Below are 24,987 nucleotides of genomic sequence, written 5' to 3' on the forward strand. Positions count from 1 at the left end.
CACATTTCACTTTTCAAGGCTACTTAGATTTAGTGAGTGACCTTTTCTAGTGTTATGTAGAAAACTTATCCATGGAACCCAATACCTTCCTATTTTACATTGTAGATTGTTCTGTTACCCTTACATACAGTGAAAACACCATCAATGTCATAATTTTTTTCAAACATATTTTAAAGAACTCAAGAGAAATACAGTCTTTTAAACTTATTCCAGTATTTGTTATTTCTGTTCTCTCTTTTTTCCAAATGTTCCGTTTTTTTCCCCCTATCATTTCCATTCTGTCTATACTATGTAATTTAACAATTAATTTTTCTGGAGTTGTCTTCTGGTGACAAATACTGTTTTCTGCTATTGGAGAGTGTTTTATTTCAGCTTTATTCCCGAAGAACATTTTTGGTGGGTATGGATTTCTGGGTGGACAATTCTTTTCTTTCAGTACTTTAAAAAATGTTTTTCTGCTTCCTTCTTTCCTCCTTTGTTTCTGGTGAGAAATGCATGATCATGTGAATCACCTGTAAGTAAGGGGTCATTTTTCTGATTCCTTTCAAGATGTCCTCTTTATCTTTAGATTTCCATTGTCTGATTACAGTGTGTCTGTCCTTTGGGTTTTTCCTGCTGGGGTTCTTTGAGATTCTTAAACTTCGAGGTTTGTCTTTTGGTGAGATTTGGGAAAATTTCATTCATTATTTTCTTGAAATATTTTTTTCTGCACCCTACACTTTGTGCCTTCTTGGGATTCTTAAGACACAAATGCTGGATCTTTTTCTAAGGTACCAGAGAAACCAAAGTTTCTGTTCAATTTTTTAAAAAAGATTTTCTCTCTCTGTTGTTCAAATTGCATAGTTTATATTGCTCAGTGTTCAAATCAATTCCCTCTTTGTTCTTAATTTTCATTCTGTTATTGAGTCCGTCCTATGAGTGTTTTAATTATTGTTTTTTTTAAATATGGAATTTCCATTTGATTATTTTTAAAATTTTATTTCTTTACAAAGGATTGTTGCCTTTGATTCTTTGAAAATGTGTTCCTTTTTAGTTTCTGGGGAAATTTTGTGACAGCTGCAGTAGGATTCTTGTCACATAATTCCACTTTTCTGTGTCATGTAAGTTTTGGCATCTGTTGATTGTTTTTTCCATGCAAGTTGAGATTCTCCTGCTTATTTTTATTCTTTATTGTATTCTGGACATTTTGATGATTGCATTATGAATTTCTTAGTCTGTTTAAAATTTTATAAAAATGTCGATAATTTTATGTTCGTATGCAGTTGACCTGTTTGATTTAGGTTGCAAGTTCTGACCAGATTTTATGGACTTTGGTCCATAACATTTGGTTCCAATGTTAGTTGAGTTTTCCAAGCATTAGTAGTATTTTTTGGATCTGTCTCAAATCAGCTTCAGACAGGTTGGTATATATCGTTTAGGTGTCAAAGCTGACATAGGCCATGTAGGACCAGTTCTGTCCATGCACGACTGAGGATGAGCTCATGAGTTCGTAAACAGTTCCAAGGTGCTACCTTGTTCTCTTTTATCTCACAAATGGCTTCAATTTCTAGGAGTGTTTCCTTTTTGATTCTCTGACCAGGAAACTGCTGAGGCTTTAGTTATCCTGCATTGTCACAAAAGCCACAGTCTCTGTTTGCCCTTTATAGCCGGACCAGGAGAGCATTGCATCCACTGCAGTATCATCCACACATGTCATTTGAGCATGTTCCATAATCATTCTCTTTGGGGCAAGACTGAGGTAACTCACCTCTCCATCAGAAGCTATGAATAACAAAACTTGGAAAGTTGCAATACACTGATATTCAAGGCATCTCCTGGTATAACAATGTGAGAAGGCTGTTTTAACTTCAGACTCATTTGGCTGACTTAAAGAAACTTTGGGACACCAGTGAGATGGTGCTGAGATCAACTTAAGCATCCATCTGCCATCTTGAAAAATGGCATCCCATAAAAACTTTCAACTGGGTATAATTTTTGTAGATTTTACAATTAACTGCCACATGTATTTCATGGTAACAAGAGTGATATGGTCCCTTTAGTTAGGGTTTCAGGTTTGGAGAAATACAGGTGTCCTGTCTGGAGAGCTGTATACCTTGTGCATGAGGGGATGGGAAGTAGATGAAATTAATTGACATATATGAGTGAGGGATATTGCTTCCTTCTTCTTTCCCCACATCCTGTCAGTAGATAGGGTATCTCTGTCCTCTGAGGAGTAACATACATCTCTGTGCCCACTGATCTTGTGCAAAAAGCTCTTTGCTGTCACTCTGCCTGCAGAAGTCAGTGTTTACTCTTATCCTCCATATTTATAGCATTGTTTTTTAGGACAATGGATTTAATCACCTTCTTCTTTTCCTAGACTGTGACAAAATAGGTATCACTTCTTAAGGAGTTTTTGTTGCTTTCTTGTTTTAGCTAAAGTTTGGCATTGAAAGACCATGTCCTTCAGTGGTTGGGTATTTTTTTTTCCCCCTCCTTAAATAGACTAGTGAGGAAAGAACCAGTGAAAGAGGAGTATTTGGTGCCCCTTTCAGAATAGGATTAGGTATCCCAGGCTAATTGTGATTGGACTTGGTCATTCATGGGTGCGATTGTCATTTCCCCTCTCCATTCATACTTGTGGAACACGGTGTTATACAAATTCCCTACCACAGCCCTCTCCCTTCCTGTTCCCACACCCCAGCAAAGTATGATGGGAGTTGTGTGGTTGTATAGTGGATGGGAGGATGGGGTGGGGACAACTGTAAGATTTGACATGGTTTTCTGGAAGACTTTGGGCAGGTTACTCTACCTCTCTGAGCATTACCTGCATTTAAAAAAAAAGAGTTTAGAGATTGTTGGGAAGATTAACAGTATATGAAAGCATCTAACCCTTGGTCTTTAATTTCTTTCTTTCTTCCTTTCACGAGAGAGTGGAAGCACTGCCTGTGTTTGTACCTGTGATGAGGCTTTAGACTGGGCTAGGATTGGGTCACTGATAGGAAAGACAGAAGAATAAGCCTGATACAAAACCGTGTCCTCCAGGGTGGCATAGAGGCAACCCTACCTCTTGTATTTCTGTGTTGCCAATGTTTTCGGAGGTGACTGATGTTGGGAGAGGTCCCTGGAATTTTTGGTGGTAAGATCTGGAGTCAGCAGAATTTCCTGACTGAATACATTTTCCAAGGTAGCAGCATTGTTCATCAGCCTAAATGACACTTGTTCCCCAGTCCCCTCAGCTTTTCTGCCAAGCCCTTCACCCCCTCAAGGCCAGATGATTTTTTCGGCACAAATAGGTGAGAGATGGGTGCATCTGTCCCACTTTCCCCCAGGCCTCTGCCACCAGTGGGGATGTGCTGACTCTCCTTTCTCATATGCTAATGAGATCCCAGCAAGCAGGCACAGCTGTGCTCAGGACAGAGCCCTGCGGTGGGGTGACTCCAAGGAGAACAGCTGTGTGTTGGAATGAGTTACCTGCAGACAACTCAGAAAGAGAGCAAACTCCCACGTCCTGCCCCATGGATTCAAATGTATTCTCAGCTTAAACCACTGGTGGGTTGCCTGAGCCTGGGGGCGGAGAGAACCCTGTCTGCCCAAACAGAATCTTCAGGAGTACTGAGTCTTCCTGCTCATCTCATCCTGTGCCAATTACAGGATGAGGGCCAGCAGTTTTCTGAGTTTACTGATCCATGATGAGTGCTCCCCCTTCCTAGAAATGGAACAAGGAACAGGAAAACATGCCCCCCAGATCTCCTCCCAGAGAGCATAAAGTTTGTGATCAGATAGAATAATTTGATAAGCCATTTAGAAGGGGGCAGGGAGGAGGAGTCCCTTTGTCTCAGGAGGCATGTTCAAGTGTAACATGCTAGGATTGGGTCACTGATAGGAGAAGACAGTAACAGATACTTTCTACCTAGCTTTCTAAAAGGGTTTGCTTGTCTGCAAAGCTTTTCTTTAGCTGAGTTCAGTTTGCAAATCGGGGCCAGGATTCAATTACTGCGACAGTAGAGGCCAGGGGTGCCACGAGAAAGGTCCATAGAGGCTGGGGAGGAGTTCCATAGAATAGAGCTATCTTTGGAGAGACACACTCAAACTTCTTGGTGTTTCTTTTCCATCTGGAAGACCATTTGGTAATCAGTGATGGTCCAGCCATGAATCACAAGACCAACAGCTAATGGGCTTTTGTTCCTTTGTCTGAACAGTAGATATATATCTTTGTCATCATCATCGTTATCGATTCAGTACCCATAATGACAGCTGACATTTATAGAACATCTGCAAGGAGCACACTTGGTAAATGCCATCTTTTACTCTGACTGTACCATGCGAATATCTGACTCATGCATGTCATGAATATTTCCAGGCACCACTAAGCTTAGCACTCACATGCATCACCTCATTCGGGCTCCCTCCCTAGAGTAAGTACTATTGCCCTTATTCTACAGGTAAAGGGATTAAGGCTTAGAGAAGTTGTGCAGTTTGGCCCAGGGACACATAGTGAGGCCAAGATTTGAACCCAGAGCCTGTGTGTGCTTAAGTTCTTTCCTGCCTGCTACTGTACTAAGTGAGCACTCAGGGTTGTGGTCACCCTGCCATGGAAAAGGAAACTGCTGAGCCCAGCGAAATACCTCAGCAATTTATAGGCTGCCCACTTCCAATCGCTGAACCAAATGTCTTTTTGATGAGGCCTCAGATCCACTCTAGGAAGCCGCAGAGGGGAATTTCTGAAGTCATTTCTAACTTCCTGTGAAAATATTCTCTAACTGGCAAGAGATTGTCCAGATAACAATGAATACACAATAAACTGCTTGCCTCTGCCTTTGATACCTGGCTCACAAATAACCCATTTGGCTTCCCAATCACCCAGATACCTAAAACTAGCAGAATTTATGCTTGAGGCTGGAATGGCTCTGTTCAGCCAGAAAGCAAAAGTTTATGACCAAACCCTTTGCTTCGAAATGAAATCTAGTCTCTTTGGCTCGACTTTATTAGGCCATATTGTACAGCGATAGGAGACATAAGTATCCAGAATCTGCTGTCACTAAAATGGGTCTGAGTTGGCAAGTGTTTTTGTCCTCACACTCAATAGTGTGTCCTAAAATGGGAAAGTTGAATAGAAATTAGGGATGCAAATCAGGGTCATTTCCTGAAACTTTATTTTTAATTGAATTAAATGCACACATGCTATATTGCTTCTGTATCTACACAGCACACATTCAAATGGAGATTAAGCTATTATTGGGGTCATTGGATCAATGGAGAGAAACTAAGTAGATAAATCTGGACCCCTGAAATATGGTTTAGACTAATTACCACAACAACCCAAACACTTGGATACCCATCTTGTGCCTAATTATCTACAAGCCTTCTCTGTAACTGGCTCTGATATTTAGCAATACTTCATGGAAAACATTCATTTTCATCTCTAATTCAAATCCTTTAGGCTGAATTGGATTCCCCACATTCACTGATCCTCAGAGGCATAATGGAGACTACTTGTTCTTCCCTGTCCATAGGAAGAGCTCCTTGCTACTCAAAGTGTGGTCCCTGCGTGGGCAGCATAGGCATCCTCTGGGAACTGATCATCAGCATCTTAGACGCCATCCCTGGATTATGGCACCAGAAACTTCCTTCTGCCAAGTTCTCTTGAGCAACATACATGTCCATCAAACTTTAGGAAGCACAGGACTCAGGGTGTCAGAGGACTTTTAGGTGAAACCTCAGCTACATCCCCTGGTAAGAAATTGGAATGGTTCTCACCAAACCATCTCAAATACTGAAGATTCCTCAAAGGCATAGGCAACTCTTGAGTGGTTTGTGTCACCAAAAACAAATTTATAATTCCTGTGCTGATTCAAACATTCTTTTCTAACTCCTTCCCTCTTTTCCCTGTTTAAACAAAACAAAACAAACAAACAAACAAAAAGATTAGCAGTTGGTTTTGGCCTCAATTTTAAAATTTAGGATAATGAAATGGCCAAATATAGCCTTTGCTGGGCTTAGTCTATTTCCTCCGCAATTTTTGTTTGACTTGACATTAGAATTGGAAAAGGGAAGGCAAGAAGACAAAGAGGAGCTTAATCGCCTGGGGAAAACAGCATGGGCTGAGATAGGGAGAAGGCGCTACTTTCCAAAGGGGTGGAAGTAGGAGGCCAGCAGGATGAAGCATTCTAGTTAGATTGGAGATGTGCACCTTTTCCTGAGAGTTCTGCATTCCAACTCAAGTCTCCAATTTAGAAAACCATAAGTCACCAAGATATTCTGTGATGACAAAATTTCCCAGAAAATGTTGCTCATAGTAAGAAGTTTTCTGGGATGTTTGAAAATGACCTAATTATGTATGCTCCCTGTTAGTTCCTAAGAGTGCAGAATTTTCCAGTATTCAGAGGCAAAAATTGGTTCATTTCATGTTCCAACACTAAATGCTATGAAGTTATACATGCTTTCTTATGATTTGAAGCTTAGAAAAAAATGTGCTTGCTTGTTTGTGTCTTTCTCCAGGTTTCTCTAGCTTAGTTCAACTCAGCAAGTATTAATTGAGCACCTCCTATTTGCAAAGTTCTTTGCTGCTTGTTTTAGAAGCCAGAGTTGAACAAGACAGATTTTCTCTTAAAGAGCTTACAGTTGAACAAAGGAGTAACTTCTGTTCTGAGTTTTGCTTTATTGCATTTGTCCGAAGAATTAAATGCTCTAATGGTGGCCGATGTTCACTTCCACATACTGAGCATTTGTTTTGTGCTGGGTACTGTTTTAAGCATTCCATACAGATTGTCTCATTGAGCCCTTGTGCCTTCCCTAGAGTTGTGCAATTCATATTCCCATTAAAGTAGGGTGGAGCACCTCAAATTGGAGAAATGAGGTGGCATATGATATCAACTTCACACAAAAGGTTTTGACAACTGAAAATGTGCATAGACATATTTCTAATAGAAGGTGGAGGAGAACAAAGATACCAGCATGGGAAATCAGGGGTAAGAAACTTTTAGATAAGCATTTCCCATGTCCATGTGTGGCTCCTTGAAATAAGAGATTTAGTGACCAAATAGTTTTCTCCTTGTAGACATAGAGTTCATATTAGCATGTTAAAAGTTCTAAGGAGCATTGCACTAAAAAAATACAATAAAATTGAAAATGCAGTTTGCTTTGTTAAATCCAGTACTGTCCAAATTTATTTCATTCATTCAAAAGTATTATTACTAGGTACCATACTCTGTTCCAGGCAGTACAGATTAAGATAAAAATTTGTGCTTTCAAAATAATCTAAATCCTAGTTGGGGACAAAACTTCTCCATTAGGTTTTGTTCCAGGTAATACCTGCTGGTTAATTCTGCCAAGTTTACCTTGTGAAATCTTAGTTGAGAATAATTCTATCTTTATGAAACTTAGGGGAAATTATGGGAAGCAAGGTTTGAAAGATAGAATGGCTCCATACTAAAGACCAGCAAAGTTCCAACTGTGGTCCATGGTCCAAAGATGAATGCTGGGAACTGTTTATTACTTACCTGAGAAGAGATAAGTACAGGAAATTAAAAGAAAAACTTTAAAGCAATTTGACAGATTAATTTTATGTTGCTTGGATCTAAGGATAAAAATGTTGGCCTTGTACTTTGCATGTCTTACCTTTTCATTTCTTTTTTTATAAATTCATTTTTATTTGATTTTACAATAGCTTGGTTCTTCAAAATAGTGGATATCAGAAATAATCAAAACCCTGATTCCTCATCTCAGGAGTTGGGAGCACTGTCCTGGAAAGTTTGGGATGCAGGGCTGAACTGTCTGTCCTCTGGATGGATGGATGGAGGAGGCAGGTGTCTGCATGAGAGCTTTCACTTCAGGCTCACTCCACCCAGATTAGATTTCTTCAAGTGGTATTTTAAGAAACTTGGGGCTTAGGATATAGTTCAGTTGATAGAGGGCTTTGCCTTGCATATACAAGGCCCTGGGTTCAATCCCCAGACCACCAAAAAAAAAAAGTAAAGAAAAGAAATTTATTATCTGAGGCACAAGTGAAGACATTCTTAACTATGAGCAACATTGCAAAACCAAATTTTCCTATTTGGTCCGATAGGGAGTAGTTCAGTCTTTAAGAAGATTAGACATCTCTTAAGCAAAAGTACCTTATCTTCCTTGAATAGAAAAAAAAAAAAAAAACAAGAGGGTAAAAAAAGGCTTTTAGATATTGAGAAAAAGTACCAGTTTCCTGTCAGAGAGGTAACACTCTCTTAAATAACTTCTAGGTAATTACTCTTTTTAAAAAGTTCACATGTCCCTCTTTCTGCTAACCTTTCCTTTATCTTCAGTCTCCATGACATTCTGTGTCTCTCCAGACATAGTCTGGGTTGGGGTAATGTAGTGAGGAAAATGACATGCATTTTAATTCTTTTGCATGTGGTGTGGTGTGTTAATTTCTCGCTGAACACCTCATGCAGGCTGATTTTTAATTTTTTTTTCATAATGTCTGGTGGAAGAAATCTCATTTGATAGTCTGCAGCCCACTTGTCTGAGAGTAAGAGATTTGGCTCAAGTTTATCCCCAAATTAATCTTTGGAGTTGTTTATTTATTCATTCAGTGCTGAAGCAACCAGTTATCTGGCATTCTGTCAAATCTCAAATAATTTGTTTTAATTGACATTGTTCTGAAACCTTTGGAAAAATCTGAGATCCTTTCATCCTATTCACACGTTCATTCTGGAAAATGCAATCTGAAATTGGCCATAATTACGGAATGCCAAATTGTTATGAAGTCCCTGAAATCCATTGCTACTCTCAGAAAGGCTGCCGAACCCAAGTCCACATCCAGGAATTACAGCATTGATAAGCAGTTTGGCACAGAGAAGAAGTACATTCTGGAAAGGTACAAATAACCATTTGCCTCTGCTTTCTTCCTCTGCTTTGTCACAACTCCCTCTACCCCAGAAAGCTGTGCAGGGAGCACAGCACCTTCTTGGACCTCAGTGAGCAAGATTCACCCATTGAGAATTTTATTTGTATGAGTTGCTTTTAGTATTTTGTAATGGTACTGAAGGCATGGAGGCTAAGAAGGGGTGGAGAAGGAGATAACCACAAGCCCTTTGATCAGAGCTATGGCAAGCTCATTGGCTTTGGAACATAAAGGGAAACAGAAGAGAGAATTCGAGGAACTCAGTGGTAAAGTGCTCTTAACACCTTGTCGCTCTTGACATTGTTCTCTCCAGCAAGAGATGAGAAGCGTAGCATTAGTGAGACTTTCCCCTGTGGCTGCGCATGCTGTACAGAAATGGGTATACAAGACCCCACTTGTTTTAGTAACAAGCCCACACACTTGTCAGCTGAGAGCCCATAAATTCCAATTCCATCTTTATTATTGTCATTGGGGGCTTGACATGTTCTGTGGTGCTGTGTCTTTTTTGGCAGAATAAATACGTTTTTATAGGCCCCAAGATAATGTTGGTCAGTTCATGTCACTGGGCTCTGCTTAGACTGTCACTTTTAAAGCACAGTAACCATGTATTATTTTATAGTTTATATGTACAGATACTCATTTGTATGTGGCTAATTAATTATGATTAAGCACTCATGATTTAAAAACCTCATCCCTTAGAGGAACGCTGTTTGCTGAGAATTCAGATAAATTTTTACAAAATAGTAAATGCAATCAACGTTTGCTGATACTACTACCAGTTTGGGGTAGCATTAGTGAATAGTTCTTATAACCCATCTATTGCATCTCTTAATGTGATCATCATTGGTTTTTATGATTTCTTTTAGTACTTCTCTTTTGATGGGCATACTATAACATATATTTAGATTGAAACAGTGTATTATTTTCAATTAAATTAGGATTGGTATATATATGATAATCTTTGGAATTATTTATATGGTTCCAGAGCTAAGGATGGACTTTTTGCAAAATTATTTGGCTGTAATCAACACAGTTATTCAGACTCTTTACTGGGAACAGAAATCACAGTAGCTGTAACAGATCTCAGCCAGGAAGGTTGAATTTTTCACATTCATCAGGCTGTTAGCATTAGAGAAACACAGTTTCACTCTAATCACAGGAAACAAAAAATAAAAGGCATCATTACTGTGCTCCCATTAGAAGCACATGCAGAACCTGGGATCAGGAAGGCGTGACTTTCCAGGAGCCAAGGCTGGTGTTTCCAGTTGGACGGTGCATTTGATGGTGGAACTGTGTTGCCCATGGATTGGTGTAAAACCATTTGCTTGGGAGGTTCAACTAGACTGGTTGAAAAATTAGGTAATGAAGGGTAGATAAATAAAACCAAGAGAGGGGTAAACAAGCTAACCCAATGGCTCAATTCCCTTCGCTCACCGACAATTCTGTGTGTTTGATGAATAAGAACCCGCAGCACATCAGCTGCTCCTCCTTGCTAGGCGCCCTTCTAAAACAGCTGGGGTTTGATGTGACAGCCAGAGGATAAATTGCTGCCTCAGGAAATGCTTTGCCTTTGACTGATTGCTGAATGGCTGGCAAATTAATTTTGGCACCTTTCCCTAAGTCATTTTGGTCCCATTCCTTCATTTTTCTGCTGGGAAGTGTGTCTTCACATTACAGTTAAAAATACATTGACAACACAAATGTGGGGAACAGCATGTACTATTTTCAGAAAGAAGTTATAGGCTGGGATGGTTCCATTTTATATAATAGAAATGATGCTTTTATCCTCTTCAAGGAAGCCTGAAGGACCCTTTTGGCTGAGCTTGAAATCAATAGTAGTCCTTGTCCACCTCTCACAGCCATTGGAAAGGCTCCAGGGTCTCAGCTTTTGAGCCCTTGATGCACTTCTGGTCTGGTATTTCCCCCTTAGGCACCTGGATATGGCAAATCCTCCCTGCCATCCCCCTCTTCCCTGGACATCTCTCTTGAGTGCATGAACTCTGATACTTGTTTGTACCACTGATTGGCTTTGTGACCTTCAGTAGGTGGCCTCACCTCTTAGTGCCTCCGTTTTATCATCTGTGGAAGTGGAATCCTAATGCAAATAACTCCCTCCAGTCTCCCCAGATTTTTTTTTTGTTGTTGTTCACTGTCATTTTCTTCGTATTAAGCACAAGGTTTGAAATTCAGCATAATTTACACCCACTATTCCTATCCTAAGAGTGCATTGACAGAAGGAAGGGGAAAGCTCACTGTTGCTTTTGCTTTCCAAAGTAAGTTGAAGACACCATGCTTGAGTCCTAGAAAGATGAACTTTGATAGGAGGGGATGATTAAAGTTTTTGCATGGATATGAAAGTTGGAGTCCCTTTTCCTGGGTCCCTTTTCCTGACATTGAACTACAGGGTCAGAAAGCTGGTCCTCCCTCCTGACTCTCTTGATGTGACTGTCCTAATCCTGACCTTGCTCTAGTATAACTTGTCATTCTTCCCTTTAAGGATTAAAGGGTCTCAGTGATAATTATAATTACTAATTCTTCTGCTTCCACATTACACATATGGATTTTAACACTTTTAAATTGTGGTAAAATGCACATGAACATAAAATTAACCATCCTAACTATTTTTAAGCATACAGTTCTATGGTATTATATGTGTTCCCATGGTTGGGTGACCATCACCTCCATACATTGCCAGAGCTCTTTGATCTTGCAAAACTGATGCTTTCTACCAGTGGTACAGTGACTCCTCATGCACCAACCCCACCCCTGCAAACACCTTTGTACATTCTGCTTCCATGAATTTGGCCATTCTGGGGACCTCAACTAAGTAGAATTATAAAGTATGTGTCTTTTGGGGACTTGGTATTTCAGTAGCATAATACCATCAGATTTTATCCATGTTGCAGCAGGCATCAGAATTTCCCTCCTGATAAAGGCTGAATAATATTTCATTGCAAGTATGGACCGCATTTTGCTTGTTCCTTCATCCTTTCAGACTCCCTTGGGCTGCTTCCACTGCTCAGCTATTATGAATTATGCTGCTATAAGCGTGGGTAATCACATAAGGCTTTGAGATCCTGCTTCTAGTTCTTTTGCTTATATATCTATGAGTGGAGCTGGTGATCATATGGTAATTGTCTTTAGTTCTTTGAGGAACCACCAATCTGTTTTTCCATAGCAGTTGAACCATTTTGTGTTCCCAACTACATGTCTTGAGAAGATATGAATATAGCAATTTTGTACTTCTGAGTGTGTGTAGAATGCCTCCCTCGAAAAACCTCAAAAAAGGGTTGGCTTTCTACGTAGAAATAGTGTGAAAGTTGGAGAAATTTTAAGCAGAGCTAAAACAATGGGCTTAAATTTGTCAGCATGTGCACAGTTGATAGTATAGCTAGTATAGCATTGCAGATACCCTCTGAGAGTCTACATATGGATGTGAAAGAGGCATTTTATCTTACAGAATGATCTGTGCACTTCTTCCAGTTATTTGACTTTTAGTCCTCAAGCATTTCAGATGAGCCAGAAGGGCAATGAATGTGTACAAAAAGGGATTCGGAAGAATCAGTAGGAGTCAAATATGTGTGGTCAGATACATCTTAGCTAGACATGTCTGCTGCTTTTTTCCAGCAAAGGGGAAAATATGGAAAAATAAATGCCAGTTTAAAATAAGATTTCATCAGCAACTAGAGAAAGTACTAAAATACATAATTTGTTCAATAAACATTTGCTGAAGGAATAAAGCAATGAAACAATTTTTTGCTAATTTTAAAACAAACATGAATAATATAATTGCCTTATAAAGAATCTGTTTCTACTTATTTAAAAATTTAGTGATTAACCTACAGTAAAATTTATTGTAAAGAATAACTCTGTTGCAACATAGGGGCATGAAAATACTGACCATAATTATAAGGAACCAGGTTAAAACCATAATAACTTCAGAAGATCACCAGCAATCAGGAACAATTAACATAAAGGTTCATATTTTCATTATTTTTGAAAATTAGTTGTAATATTTAAATTAAAACATAAATGACATACTATAAAAGAAATGTCTCTGCTGAAGGAGTTGGCTAAATTCTTATACTTTAGGAATATTATCCACCTGTAAAGCTCTGCTTGAGGATTTATAAGTAGCAACATTTCCTGTAGTATCCTATTTGCCAATGAAATGAATTATGACAACATGGTTTCCAAAATATTCTGTTTTTCAAAATGTTTATTAATGCACACTAGGCTTTCTTCAGATTAGTTAAAATTAGCAATATTTTTTATTTAAAGAAATTTGTTGGGATTTTAGATTTGGAGAAATTAAAAAGCTCATGCTTAGTTCATGAACACATGACAGTTAATTTTTATGATCTTTCTACTTAGCAGTAGAAATGGTCGAGTGACTAGTTTTCTGAAGGTGCCCACTTTGGGGAAGATCAGGGGCAGATGACCAGCACATACCGAGCAGCCCTGCGTCGCCTGTGTCTCATGTATTAGGAGCAGCTCAGCCTTAACCTACCTAACCTAATTATACCTAGGCTGATCCTGAGGAGACAAATTGTCTGGAGGCAGGGAGCTTTCAGTTTATTTCTGATTTTGTTCTTGACTTTTGAATGCCCAGGCATCACCAAATAGATCACGGCTGTCCTCTTTCCCATGGTTTCCATGTCTCCTTCAAATTCAAATGTTTCATTTCTCCAGGTTAACTGACCAATCAGCCACAGGCAAGATGCCTTTGAACACAAAAACAAAACCAGAAATTAGAAAGAGCCCCTTCCTGTTGCCTGGGCGGCTTCCTCTCATCTTCCTCCTACCTAACCTTCACAGGAAGGAAAGCCTGGGAGGCAGCAGCTCAAAGTCATACAGCCTGTCTGCCTGCAGGGGGAGCCCATGGCATCCCTCAGCTCCCCCAGCATTCTTGTGACTCCTTGTTTTTTAAAGATTGATCCTGATGGGGCTGGGAATGGGACTCAGTGGTAGAGTGCTTGTCACATGCATGAAGTCCTGGGTTGGATCCCCAGCACCACACACACACACACACACACACACACACACACAAAACAAACAAACAAATGAGTCAAAACAAAATTGAATCCAATGTAAAATCCTTCCAGAAATGCATAGCATGAATAGGGTTGTTGGGAAAACAGGTTGAACTTGTTAGTTGGGGAAAAAAAGAAAATACTTATTTTAGTGACATTTGGAGCAAGAGCTTTCTGAAACATTTTACTCATTGTGACATACCAGGTAGGGCCTGCAAAATTGTATTTTCCAGAGTAGGAATGTATCGTTTTGTTGTAATATATACATACCCATTGTAAAAGCCTTCAGATGATATAGAAATCTAAGGAAAAAAATGTTATTCTCGCATTCAGAGATCATTGTTATTATTTTTGTATAAAACTTTCCAGATTTTTTTCTGTGTCTTTACAAGTGTTCTGTTGACTATGAAGTTTTTTTTTAAAAAAAGGATCAGATTATACACATTTTGTAATGTTCATTTTTATAAAATTACTATACAATTACCCACTTTTATCATAATTTTAATTGATTCTGAGTATTCCATTGTATAGTATGCTTCTATACAATATATAGGGTATTCTTGTGCATAGCTTTCTGTATTTGTGTATTTATTTCTTTGCTGTGAATACTTTAAGGTATAATTGCTGTGTAAGAGAGTACATGCTTTTACTAACTTTGAAACCTATTTTAAAATCGCTCTCCAAAATACTTGTTGACTTGTCTATCATTATTGTGGGTGAGTGCCCATGTCGCCACACCTTTAGAAATCATACAGGTTAAAAAAAAAAAAAAGAAACTGTACTTTAAAGGGGATGTCTTTCAAGTCCTTGGGTTCAGGGTCACTGCATGGGTACTGTGGTTTTGTTTCTCGTTGCTGAGGTCATGGTCATCTAACCAGTGCATTTCATTTGTTTGCCACAGGCTGTACCTCACTTCCTTTGCAGTCTGCAGTCATATTGTAAACTCTCTTCCTGTGTTCTCCTTCAGATTGAGGAAGACACATGGCAGAAATACTACTTGGAAGGAGTGTCCAATGAAATGTACACAGAATATCTCTCCAGTGCCTTCGTGGGTCTGTCCTTCCCTACTGTTTGTGAGTAAGTGACTATTGACTGGGTGTTCCTTAGCTCTCAGGGATATTTAATGTGCCCCTCATAGAAAGTCACTGACCTCTGCCCAGCACAGTTGGGTCACTTGGCAATTATTGAGGGGATACTCTGTGCTAAGTCCTATATGATGATGAATGGGAACATGGGTCAGTACATGGTCCCTGCCTTGGGGTTTCCCCTGGCCTCCAGACCTGAAAATCTGGAACTTGGATCTGTCATTTGTACTAACTCAGGAACTGCAATTAATCTGTTTATTTCAAATTGTACTCCTGTGATATAGGCATATGTATGAAGGGTAGCATGAACACTTCTCTCTGATTTTATTTTATTTTTTTGGTCCTAGGGATTGAACCCAGGACCTAACACATGCTCAGCATGTGCTCTACCACTAAGCTACACCCCCAACCCTCTCTGATTTTAATAGTGCAAAAACAAATCTTGCCAGCCCCTGGATTAAGGGATTTGAATCTGTCTTCTAATCAAGTCAAATTATAGAGACATGAGAGAAGCTACTGAAATAAAATTTTTCAAAGTGATTTCACTATTTACTGAGGAAACGTGGAACCAAATGTACAAAAAGAGGCCTTGAAGAAGCCTCTGCAGGCGAAGAGATGACCTAGCTTCAGGAGCTCCAGGTGTCCCCCACTTAGCATCTCAGGTATTGGGTTCAAGCCAAACAGGGACTTTGTCCCCTGTAAAAATACAAAAGCCCTGAGAATACGGAGATGCTTAGCCTGATCTTTTGACACCTTAGTCATTGATCGATGATCTCTGTCTCACTGATAAAACCTGGGAAGAAATGGGGGATTCGAGAACCCATTGGGCTAAGGAAGAAAAGCCATTTTCTTGCCCTCCCTGTCAATTTACAAACCAAATCCACCTTCTGGAAAGGGAGGTCTGAAGGTGCCAGAACAAGACTGAGCACCCTCACAATAAAGGGAAGTCCAGAGGGTTTGGGGTTTATCGTTTCATCATCTTCCATTCCCTACGCAGCAGGGAGGGGTCGGAGTGCTTGGTTGCTTGGCTGTGTTTACCTGGAGACTCTTGTCAGCGGACGCAGCAGGTGCACTCTGCCAGTGCCTGGCCCAGACCCTAAGCACTCCAAAATGGTTTGGCTGTTTACTGAAATTTCTCACCCTGTCTCTAAGCGAAAGTTTAAATGTTAAATGGACTGGAAAAGTGAATAGGTAATTGATTCGGAAGGAGTTATTTTCTGAAAATGGATGCCCTATTGTAACTCCCGCTTGCTCCTTTCTTTGAGAGTTATTTCTCTTTCTGCCATGGGAAGAAGTTAACCATTCAGAGGCACTGGGTCCTGGATGCTAAGGTTTCTTCTCCTCCGAGCTCAGCCTGCATAGGATGGAAAGACCAGAAGCCTGGACTTAGAACTGGTTTTATAAAAAGGAAACTGAAATATCATATATTTATATATGTCTAATGTGGAGGGTGGTCTGAGCACACAGCAGAGCTGCCAAGGCCAAGGGAGGGGCCCCATAGAGTTGGGGGTATAGGCTTGGGAGACTTGAAACCCTCTCTCTTGGCCATTGCCTAGTGTGTGTGTTTGACACCAGTGATTCTGCGAAACCCCCCTGGGTCTTCCTGCTTTCTTGCCTCTCTTATTCTGCCCCTGAAATCTGAGTCAGTTCATTTTAAGACTAACAAGAAGGGTAAGGACTGCCTCCGCTAGAGGCGCTAACTGGGATTCTCACGAGGTGCATTGGACTGAGATAGTTGCCCTACAATGTTTCATTTCTTATAGGCTTGTGGCCAATAATTTTTTTTAACAAGTGGTATTTCACACAAAAACTGGATTTCTGGCCCATCTTGAACCATACAGGATCTGTATTTCTACAAAATGATGACTGGCTCTCATGTGTTATAACAAAGGGGATGTACCATCTGCCCCTTCCTGATGTCTTCAATAGGCCTGGGCAACACCAACGATCCAGGCCTGGCACTGTGCACATGTGATCTTGTCCACCCTGACCTGTGCATGGTGTGAAACTTCACTGGCCTTCAGCACTGGCTTAAGAGTCAGGCACAGGTAGATACAGTGCTGCCCCAATATTTCCCTTGGTTGATTTTCACATTTAGAAGATGTCCCAAGGAGGAGAAAATCGCTCAGACCTACCCTGCTGTCAGAGAATCGGCTGTTTGTTCAGTAAAGCTTCCAGAATCCAAAAAAAAAAAAAAAAAAAAGCCCACTGATGTGAGTGAGAATGTGTTCAACTTAGTGCTATTATTCCTTAATGCAATGATACAGCAGAGGTGGAACTAATCAATAAAGAGAGGACATTTAATGAGATTTAGGAACATCCCAAAACATTGAAGCTCTCCTCAAGCATTTGATTATCTGGAGGCTTAATTATCTGTGTTTTCTACTTTAAATTAAAGAAAAGCCATAACTCAAAGTTACCAGCAGTTTAATGATAACACTCTTCAATTCAGGTTAATTAAAGCACAGCCGTAATTAGAGTGTAGTGTTGTATATCACCCGGCTGGCGCATAAGTATTTTCATTACTGTAAGAATTGGCTATTCAATTTCAAGATGACATAAAGGACGCCAAAATATATTTTAGGCTGGTTCATGGAGAAGAAAAAGAATTGGAGAATATTCTGGGTATAATAAAGCACAGATAAAATATACAGATTTTCAGAGCAGTTTCTGTAATTATGTGCTGCACTAAAACAATATGCGGCCAATAATGTCTTAAAGCATGAAAAGAAATAAATTTGTTCTTCCCCTGGGCTGGCAGAATGCCACTTTGTGGGGTGGGATCACTGAACAGGAGAGCTTGGAGTTTTCTCAGTCTGTCTGTGAAAAGATGAGGCCAGATAAGTAGGTAAAATTCAAGGTCATTTTCCAAGAGAACAGAAAGGAACTGGAGGGAAGGCAGGAGGGGCAGAAGGCCCTCAAAGCTACCGTCTTAAAAATTTCAAGCCCAGCTGGGTGCAGTGGCTCGGGAGACTGAGGCAGAAGGATCTCGAGTTCAAAGCTAGCCTCAGAAATTTAGTGAGGCCCCAAGCAACTCAGTGAGACCCTGTCTCTAAGTAAAATATGAAAAAGAACTGGGGATGTGACTCAGTGGTTAAGTGCTCCTGAGTTCAATCCCTGGTACCAAAAAAAAAAAAAAAAAAAATTCCAGCCCAGTGATACCCTCTTGGTACCTGATGAGACTCACATCAACTGTCTACTTTGACTTCTCGGTATCAGCCTTTGAACTGCACTTTGTGTGTGACCAGGAGAGGTGGCTTTGTTCTAAAACCAGAAGCTACTTTAAGCAAATACAAAATCATATCTAACCTTTCGTCTACATTTTCTCATTTATCCTCACAACCATCCTATACAGTTTATATTAATGTAACTACTCTTGTTTTATAAATGATGACCCTGGACTCAGAGGATGTGGGTGCCCCCTCCGAAGCCACCTGCCATACAAGTTACACAACAGGACTTTGACCTTGGCTTGTCCGATTGGACTGGCTTGGAGTAGGCGCTGGTTGAAGGCTGGCTTCTTAGGAGTCTCCTGGGAAGCTTATTAAATGGAGTGACATCTAGGCTTCGTCTCCAGATATTAATGTCTCGGGCTAGTCCTGAAAATGTTTATTGTTTATTGTTTTAAACAAGGAAGCCAGGTGATTCTGATTCAAAGTCTGAGGATTACAAACTCCTGTCTCGTGATCCCAGCCCTCCACTCCACACTCTGGGGTAACCTCTTCTTCTTCCCACTTTGAGCCCAGTCACTGGAATGTTGAGCTTCTTCCCATCATTCTCTCTTCATGTGGGGCTCTCTGCAATCTTCAGGGACAGGATGGAGTCTGCACTTTGCCATGCCAGGAAAACCACTGACTGGTCTCCCCACACCCCAGGCCTAATCCAGATCACTATAGGGAAAGGACGTGGGGGTGCTGAGCCCTTGAGCCCTTTAATGCCTGCAGTCAGGTCTCCACTGGGGGTAAGTAAGGCAGGATCCGGCTTGAAGAACAAATTTAGCCCAAATTCGGAAAATCCAGAGGAAGCAAGGATGGGTCAGGACCAATCCCTGAAGTCATTGGCCTCCTTGGAGATCACGGTGGGCACAGCCTGGACCTTCCCCAGGATGCCCACGGGATGTTCCTTTCAAGGGCCAGCAACTCCTGAGCCTGTCCCCTTGGTTTTACCCCTGGGTCCATACGGCAGCAACTCCAAGGCATAGGAGCTTTGAGACCTAAAGGAGGGAGAGCGTTCCATTGTTACCTGAACACCAGCCAACCATCTGCTTCTCCTGCCACCTTCCTCAGCAGGTGACTGTGAAAGTGCTGAGGCCAGCAGCAAACCTGCAGGGAGAAGGGCAGGGTCCTGCTTATGAGCCACTTCCATAATACGATGCTGTGTGAGGCACAGAGTGTGAGCCACGGAGTCCCAGAGGCCTGGGCTCAAACCCCAGCATGGGCCACTTGCTGGCTATGTGATTTGGGGCAAGATATTAGGTCTTCGTGTATCCCCTTTCTTTGAAATTACCAGGTGCCTGACCTTGGACTTGTTGTGCACTCCCAGTTTCCTCACCTCTGAAATAGGGATAATATTACTTCCTTCTTAGTACTAGTTAATGTCATTTTCCCCTTTGCTGTCCCTCTTTTTTCTTGCACCCCTCTCTATCCCTATAAAATACAAACATCTAGAAAGAAAGAAACACATGGTGGCATTTCCAAGTTCTGTTTGCTCTTACTGTTTAGTAAATTTTCCTGCCTATCAGTCACCAGTTAGCAAACCAATAATTTGGGATATTTATATCATCTTCCTAAGCTTGGTGCCACTTCTAGAAGAACCTGCGATTAGATTTGATCAAATAGATGAACATAAAAAGATTAATAAGAATACTTATAAGTGCCAAACGGTTTGGTTTTTCTATGGTGGCTTCCCTTGCACCTGGCTGAGGGAAATCATACCCATCCTCAGAGAGACACAGGGATCCCTGAAGTGCCTGGTGGAGGCCTCCAACTGGAGTACAGATGCTGAGGGTTGTAGGGAAAGCTCCCTGCAGGCTGGAGTAACCAAGGGAGGCTTCCTGGAGGAGACACCCTTTGAGCTGTTTCTCTGAAGGAGATTGGATCCAAATAGGGGTTAAAGAGAGATGTGGGGGGCTGGGGCTGAGGCTCAAAGGTAGCGTACTTGCCTAGCATGTGTGAGGCACTGGGTTCGATTCTCAGCACCACATATAAATAAAATTTTTAAAAAGTCTATCAACAACTAAAAAAATTTTTAAAAAATAAAGAGGGGAAGTAGGTATTCTAAGGGATTGGAAATTGGGATGGGAGACTGTGCAACATGGGATGACACAAACTCTGAACATGTGGGTCTCTGAGATTTTAGATGGGAGACAGAGACATGTCAGATATATTTTGGCATGTGTTGCTTTGGGGAGAAACAGAGAGTTGGCAAAGGTGAGGATGCACTCCCCTGCCCCAGGTAGGGAGAGGGTGAGGAGGCAGATGGGCAGCAGGAGCCAGAGGAAGCCAGAGGCTGAGCAGCTGGGCTGCAGCAAGAACACAGTGTTCTAGGTTCTGAGTCCCAAGGTGAGCCTACTAGTCAGTCATTCATCACTTGAAAAATATAAAAGCTTAATTGTATCAGGTTTTTACAGTGCAGGGGGGGATTAGGACAAAAGATGTATGTAAAATATGATGTGTCTCTCTGTCCCTCTGCAGCTGATGGAGCAGTTAAAATTCAGATTTGATGTAGAGTATGTTATTCAGGGTGACTCAGGGAGTTGCAGCCAGATCTTCCTCGGCTGTGCTGAAAGGCACGAGTTTTGACCTCACACCCAGGGGCAAGCATAGATGCTACTGCACTGTCTTCTGACAGTGCAGAGAGATTCTCCATCTCCTCACTGCCTACCTGTGTTCAGAAAATCCTGGAATTCAGAAAATCTTGCTCTCCTGTGTTGTTCTGCATGGGCAGATCTTTCAAAAGAAGCCCCTTGAGGAAACTAAGAATGTGATACTACCCAGAGAAAGCTGAGCCTCTCGCCCAATAAAAACGACAGCTAATTCAACCTGAGTCCTGTGAAATAATTAGATTTTCAAAAAAGACATCCAGATTTGAACATGGAGCAGAAAGAAGCCGGAAAACCCCAGTGGTTAAGTGATAGATTTCTATATCTTGGCTGCAGAAATGGGCATTTTAAGAGAATTTATGAAGGGGCTCAAGTCTCATCTTCTCAAAACAATTTTCCTCTCACAGAACTGGCCCTATTCATGCACATATCATGGAAGTACTGCAATTAGGGCTTAACATGTGTGAAAACAGATGTGAGGATAATATTGAGCATTATTTCTAATATATGGTCCAGTAAGGTGACCAGTAATCTGCCTGAGTGTTAGTGATTAAACCAATGGCCATAGAATCTATAGAATCTTTGAAGGTAGACTGTAGAGGCAGTGGCAGGCCCAGAATCCTTGGCAGGGGAGTCAGGGAGTGAGATGAGTTAGAACTCTGGCAAATGCTAGGCCTTGACTCCATGCTGGGTGTATTTAGATCAAATGCACAGTTTTTCTTTATATTATGTTTCTGGTTAATATTAATAGCAGCATTCTCTAAAAGTGACTTTGTTGACACTTTAGGCAAATGGTAATTGTCCGTGTCAATGTGATCAATGTGATTTCTTTTTTAAAAAATTTTTATTGTTAGTTGTTCAAAACATTACATAGTTCTTGACATATCATATTTCATACATTTGATTCAAGTGGGTTATGAACTCCCATTTTTACCCCGTATACAGATTGCAGAATCACATCAGTTACAAATCCACTTTTTTACATACTGCCATACTAGTGTCTGTTGTGTTCTGTTGCCTTTCCTATCCTCTACTATCCCCCCTCCCCTCCCCTCCCATCTTCTCTCTCTACCCCATCTACTGTAATTCATTTCTCCCCCTTGTTTTTTTCCCTTTCCCCTCACTTCCTCTTATATGTAATTTTGTATAACAATGAGGGTCTCCTTCCATTTCCATGCAATTTCCCTTCTCTCTCCCTTTCCCTCCCACCTCTTGTCCATCCCTGTTTAATGTTAATCTTCTTCTCATGCTCTTCCTCCCTGCTCTGTTCTTAGTTGTTCTCCTTATATCAAAGAAGGCATTTGGCATTTGTTTTTTAGGGATTGGCTAGCTTCACTTAGCATAATCTGCTCTAATGCCATCCATTTCCCTGCAAATTCCATGATTTTGTCATTTTTTAGTGCAGAGTAATACTCTATTGTGTATAAATGCCACATTTTTTTATCCATTCATCTATTGAAGGGCATCTAGATTGGTTCAACAGTCTAGCTATTGTGAATTGTGCTGCTATGAACATCGATGTAACAGTATCCCTATAGTACACTCTTTTAAGGTCTTTAGGGAATAGTCCAATAAGGGGAATAGCTGGGTGATTTCTTTTTTATTGGTACCAGGTATTGAACCCAGGAGCACATAACCACTGAGCCACATTCCCCCTGCCCCTTTTGTTTTTATTTAGAGACAGGGTTTCACTGAGTTGCTTAGGACCTCGCTGAGGCTGGCTTTTGACTCACTCTCCTCCTGCCTCAGCCTCTCAAATCACTGGGATTACAGGCGTGTGCCACCACATCCATTTTTTTTTTTTTAATTTCAAGGGGTTTTGGTGTGCTAGTGGATTTGTGTATGTGTGTGTGTGTGTGTGTGTGTGTGTGTGTGTGCATTTGAGAGTAGGGATACTTTAAAACCCTTAGCAAAGCAATGAAGAAAAGGAGTTTAACAACACCTCTATAAATATTTTAAATCACTTCTGTTTTCTTGGTGCTGAGTCTTAAAAATTCCGATGTTTTAAAATTTTTAACTAGATGTTTTCATTTTCAGAAGTTACTGTTGCAAATCAAAGCTCTTGAATGTAAATATTATCCACCCTAGCCCCTTGATTGTAAGGACTTGGTTTCCCAGAGTGCAGTGTTTACATCAAATCTACTCTGGTTACATGCATCAGCCTGACAATCCCAGGGCCCTCCAAGTAGCTGGAGAGGGGCTGGTGCTTCAAGGAACTGCTGCTTCTATCTTCATCCACCTTCCTCGTGGGGTGAGTCATCTTCAATAGCTCCAGACCCCATCTTTGCATACTTCTCCTGAGCACATTAGAAGGTGCAAACTGTATGACAGGTTTCCATGCTTAATTCACACCAGAAAGTAATCTTTCCAGTCAAAGGGGCTGACTTAATGGCAAGAACAATTTATTTCCCTCTGGGTAGGTAGAAACAGTTGGACTCTAATTCTTAAGAGCCTTTGTTCAGGAACATCTGGGTTGAAACTACTATAGTTAACAGATGATGCTGACATTAAAAAAAAAGAAAGAAAAAGGTTTTGTATAATGTCGTTGTCAAATTTGGTAGACCTCTACTTAATAATTATCAGGAAAGCAATCTAACTTGTTATTACAACAGTTTTATTGCAGATTGCTGGTTTAAGACCTTTTTGTGACAAGTGGCATTTTTTCTTGAAAAAAATAAGTCATTTCTATTCCCCTGTAATTATTTTTTGCAGCCAGTGACAACTTCCTGCTTTGGACATATCGGGACATTTTATTTTAGAAACCAAGAATTAAATTCTTGCTAACTTACGGCCGATCTTATCCTATTTATCATGCTGTGAAGGCTTCCTGTTTTTTTTTTTTTTTTCTTACATCTTACCTCTTTTTAATCCTGCTTCCTGATCCCAAACTGGTCCTCTGTACTTTGAAACACAAATAGTGTGGGTAAAATCAGAGAATGGCTGTGAGGACTGGATGGCTAATGCCTGTTCTCCTCTACATCACCGCCCAAATGGTGTTGAATGATGCAAGTAAATATATAACCACAGGGCTTCATTTGGGGTGGTCTGAAGGCATATTCTTAGCTAGGTACCCCTTGTAAGACGATCCCAAGGATAAATCGCTATGTGGATCTTAGACTCAGACTTGCATCTTGGCACAACAGATCCAAGGTCAAGATTAGATTCCCAGAACCTATCACTGCTATTATTTTCTTCAACATCCTTCTTTTCCATTCTGCCTGCTTGGACCAAACAAGACAAGCTAAGAAGCAACTTGTTTCAGGACCCAGTACTCCTCTCCTTTATTCTACCTACACTTTCCTAGTTTTCTACTCTGTCCCTGTCCATCACTTCAGTAACTCATGAGATTCTGTAGCCCATTCATTTATTGGAAGTTTGTTCTTTGCACATCTCAAGATGCTAGGAAGCAGAGCGTGCATCCTGTACTAGTGATGTTCAACCTAGAGTGGAGAGAGAGAGATAAGCAAGAGATCAACCTTATCCACTCCCCTTTTTCCTTGCCTCCATCCCCTCTTCCCCACTGGACACCCCCACCAGAGCCTGGATCTTGGCTATATCCTTAAACCCAGGACCTTGACACTGGCCACCTCCCTGTGACCAAAAACTGTAGTTTGAATACTCATGGTGGATCCATAGTTCTGCTTTCAATCTGAATCATGGTTTATTATTCAATGTATTTTTCCAAGTTCCTGACAATACCCATTAGAGCAGGAGTTAAAAACTTAGATACCCATAGGGGGCAGAAAGTTAGCAAAAAAACATGAAGAGTGAGGGGGTGTGAGACAATAGGGAGCAGTGGGGACTGTGGCACAGTGGAGAACACGCCCCCTGGGGAGAGGGGTGAAAGAGTTCTTCATAGTGCCAGTCCTTTTTAGCCATATGGATGGTGATTTCAGTGTGCCTTTACCTGATTTTGCAAGGAAAGCAGAAAAGCCATTCTTCCTTTAATGTGAAATCACCTATTGGTATCTGTTTCCAGCTTTTAAAAAACAATGTTAACAACTAAGCAATGTGTCTGCACGTTGGGCTATGACCACCGCTTTCCTTTCTCCATTCCTAAAAGAAGCATCTGTGTAGCACACTGTATTGAGACTTGATTTCCACTTTTGGCTTCCTAAACATTCTTGAGGAATCCAGGACCTCATGCATGCTAGCCAGGTATTCTACTGCTAAGTTATATTCCCAGAC

At 40.8% G+C, this 24,987-nt stretch overlaps 1 protein-coding gene across 24 annotated transcripts in view; it reads left to right on the plus strand.

Moving 5' to 3' along the window:
* Kcnma1 (potassium calcium-activated channel subfamily M alpha 1) overlaps positions 1–24,987 on the plus strand; it is an 888,761-nt gene that overhangs the window by 708,497 nt on the left and 155,277 nt on the right. For all 24 annotated transcript variants that reach the window (XM_048801821.1, XM_048801797.1, XM_048801798.1 and 21 more), the window contains exon 16: positions 14,861–14,970. In XM_048801821.1, the coding sequence (XP_048657778.1) occupies positions 14,861–14,970 (110 nt within the window). The remainder of the gene's footprint in view (positions 1–14,860; positions 14,971–24,987) is intronic.

This window comes from Marmota marmota, unplaced genomic scaffold, assembly GCF_001458135.2.
Source record: "Marmota marmota marmota unplaced genomic scaffold, marMar, whole genome shotgun sequence".
NCBI lineage: Eukaryota > Metazoa > Chordata > Mammalia > Rodentia > Sciuridae > Marmota > Marmota marmota.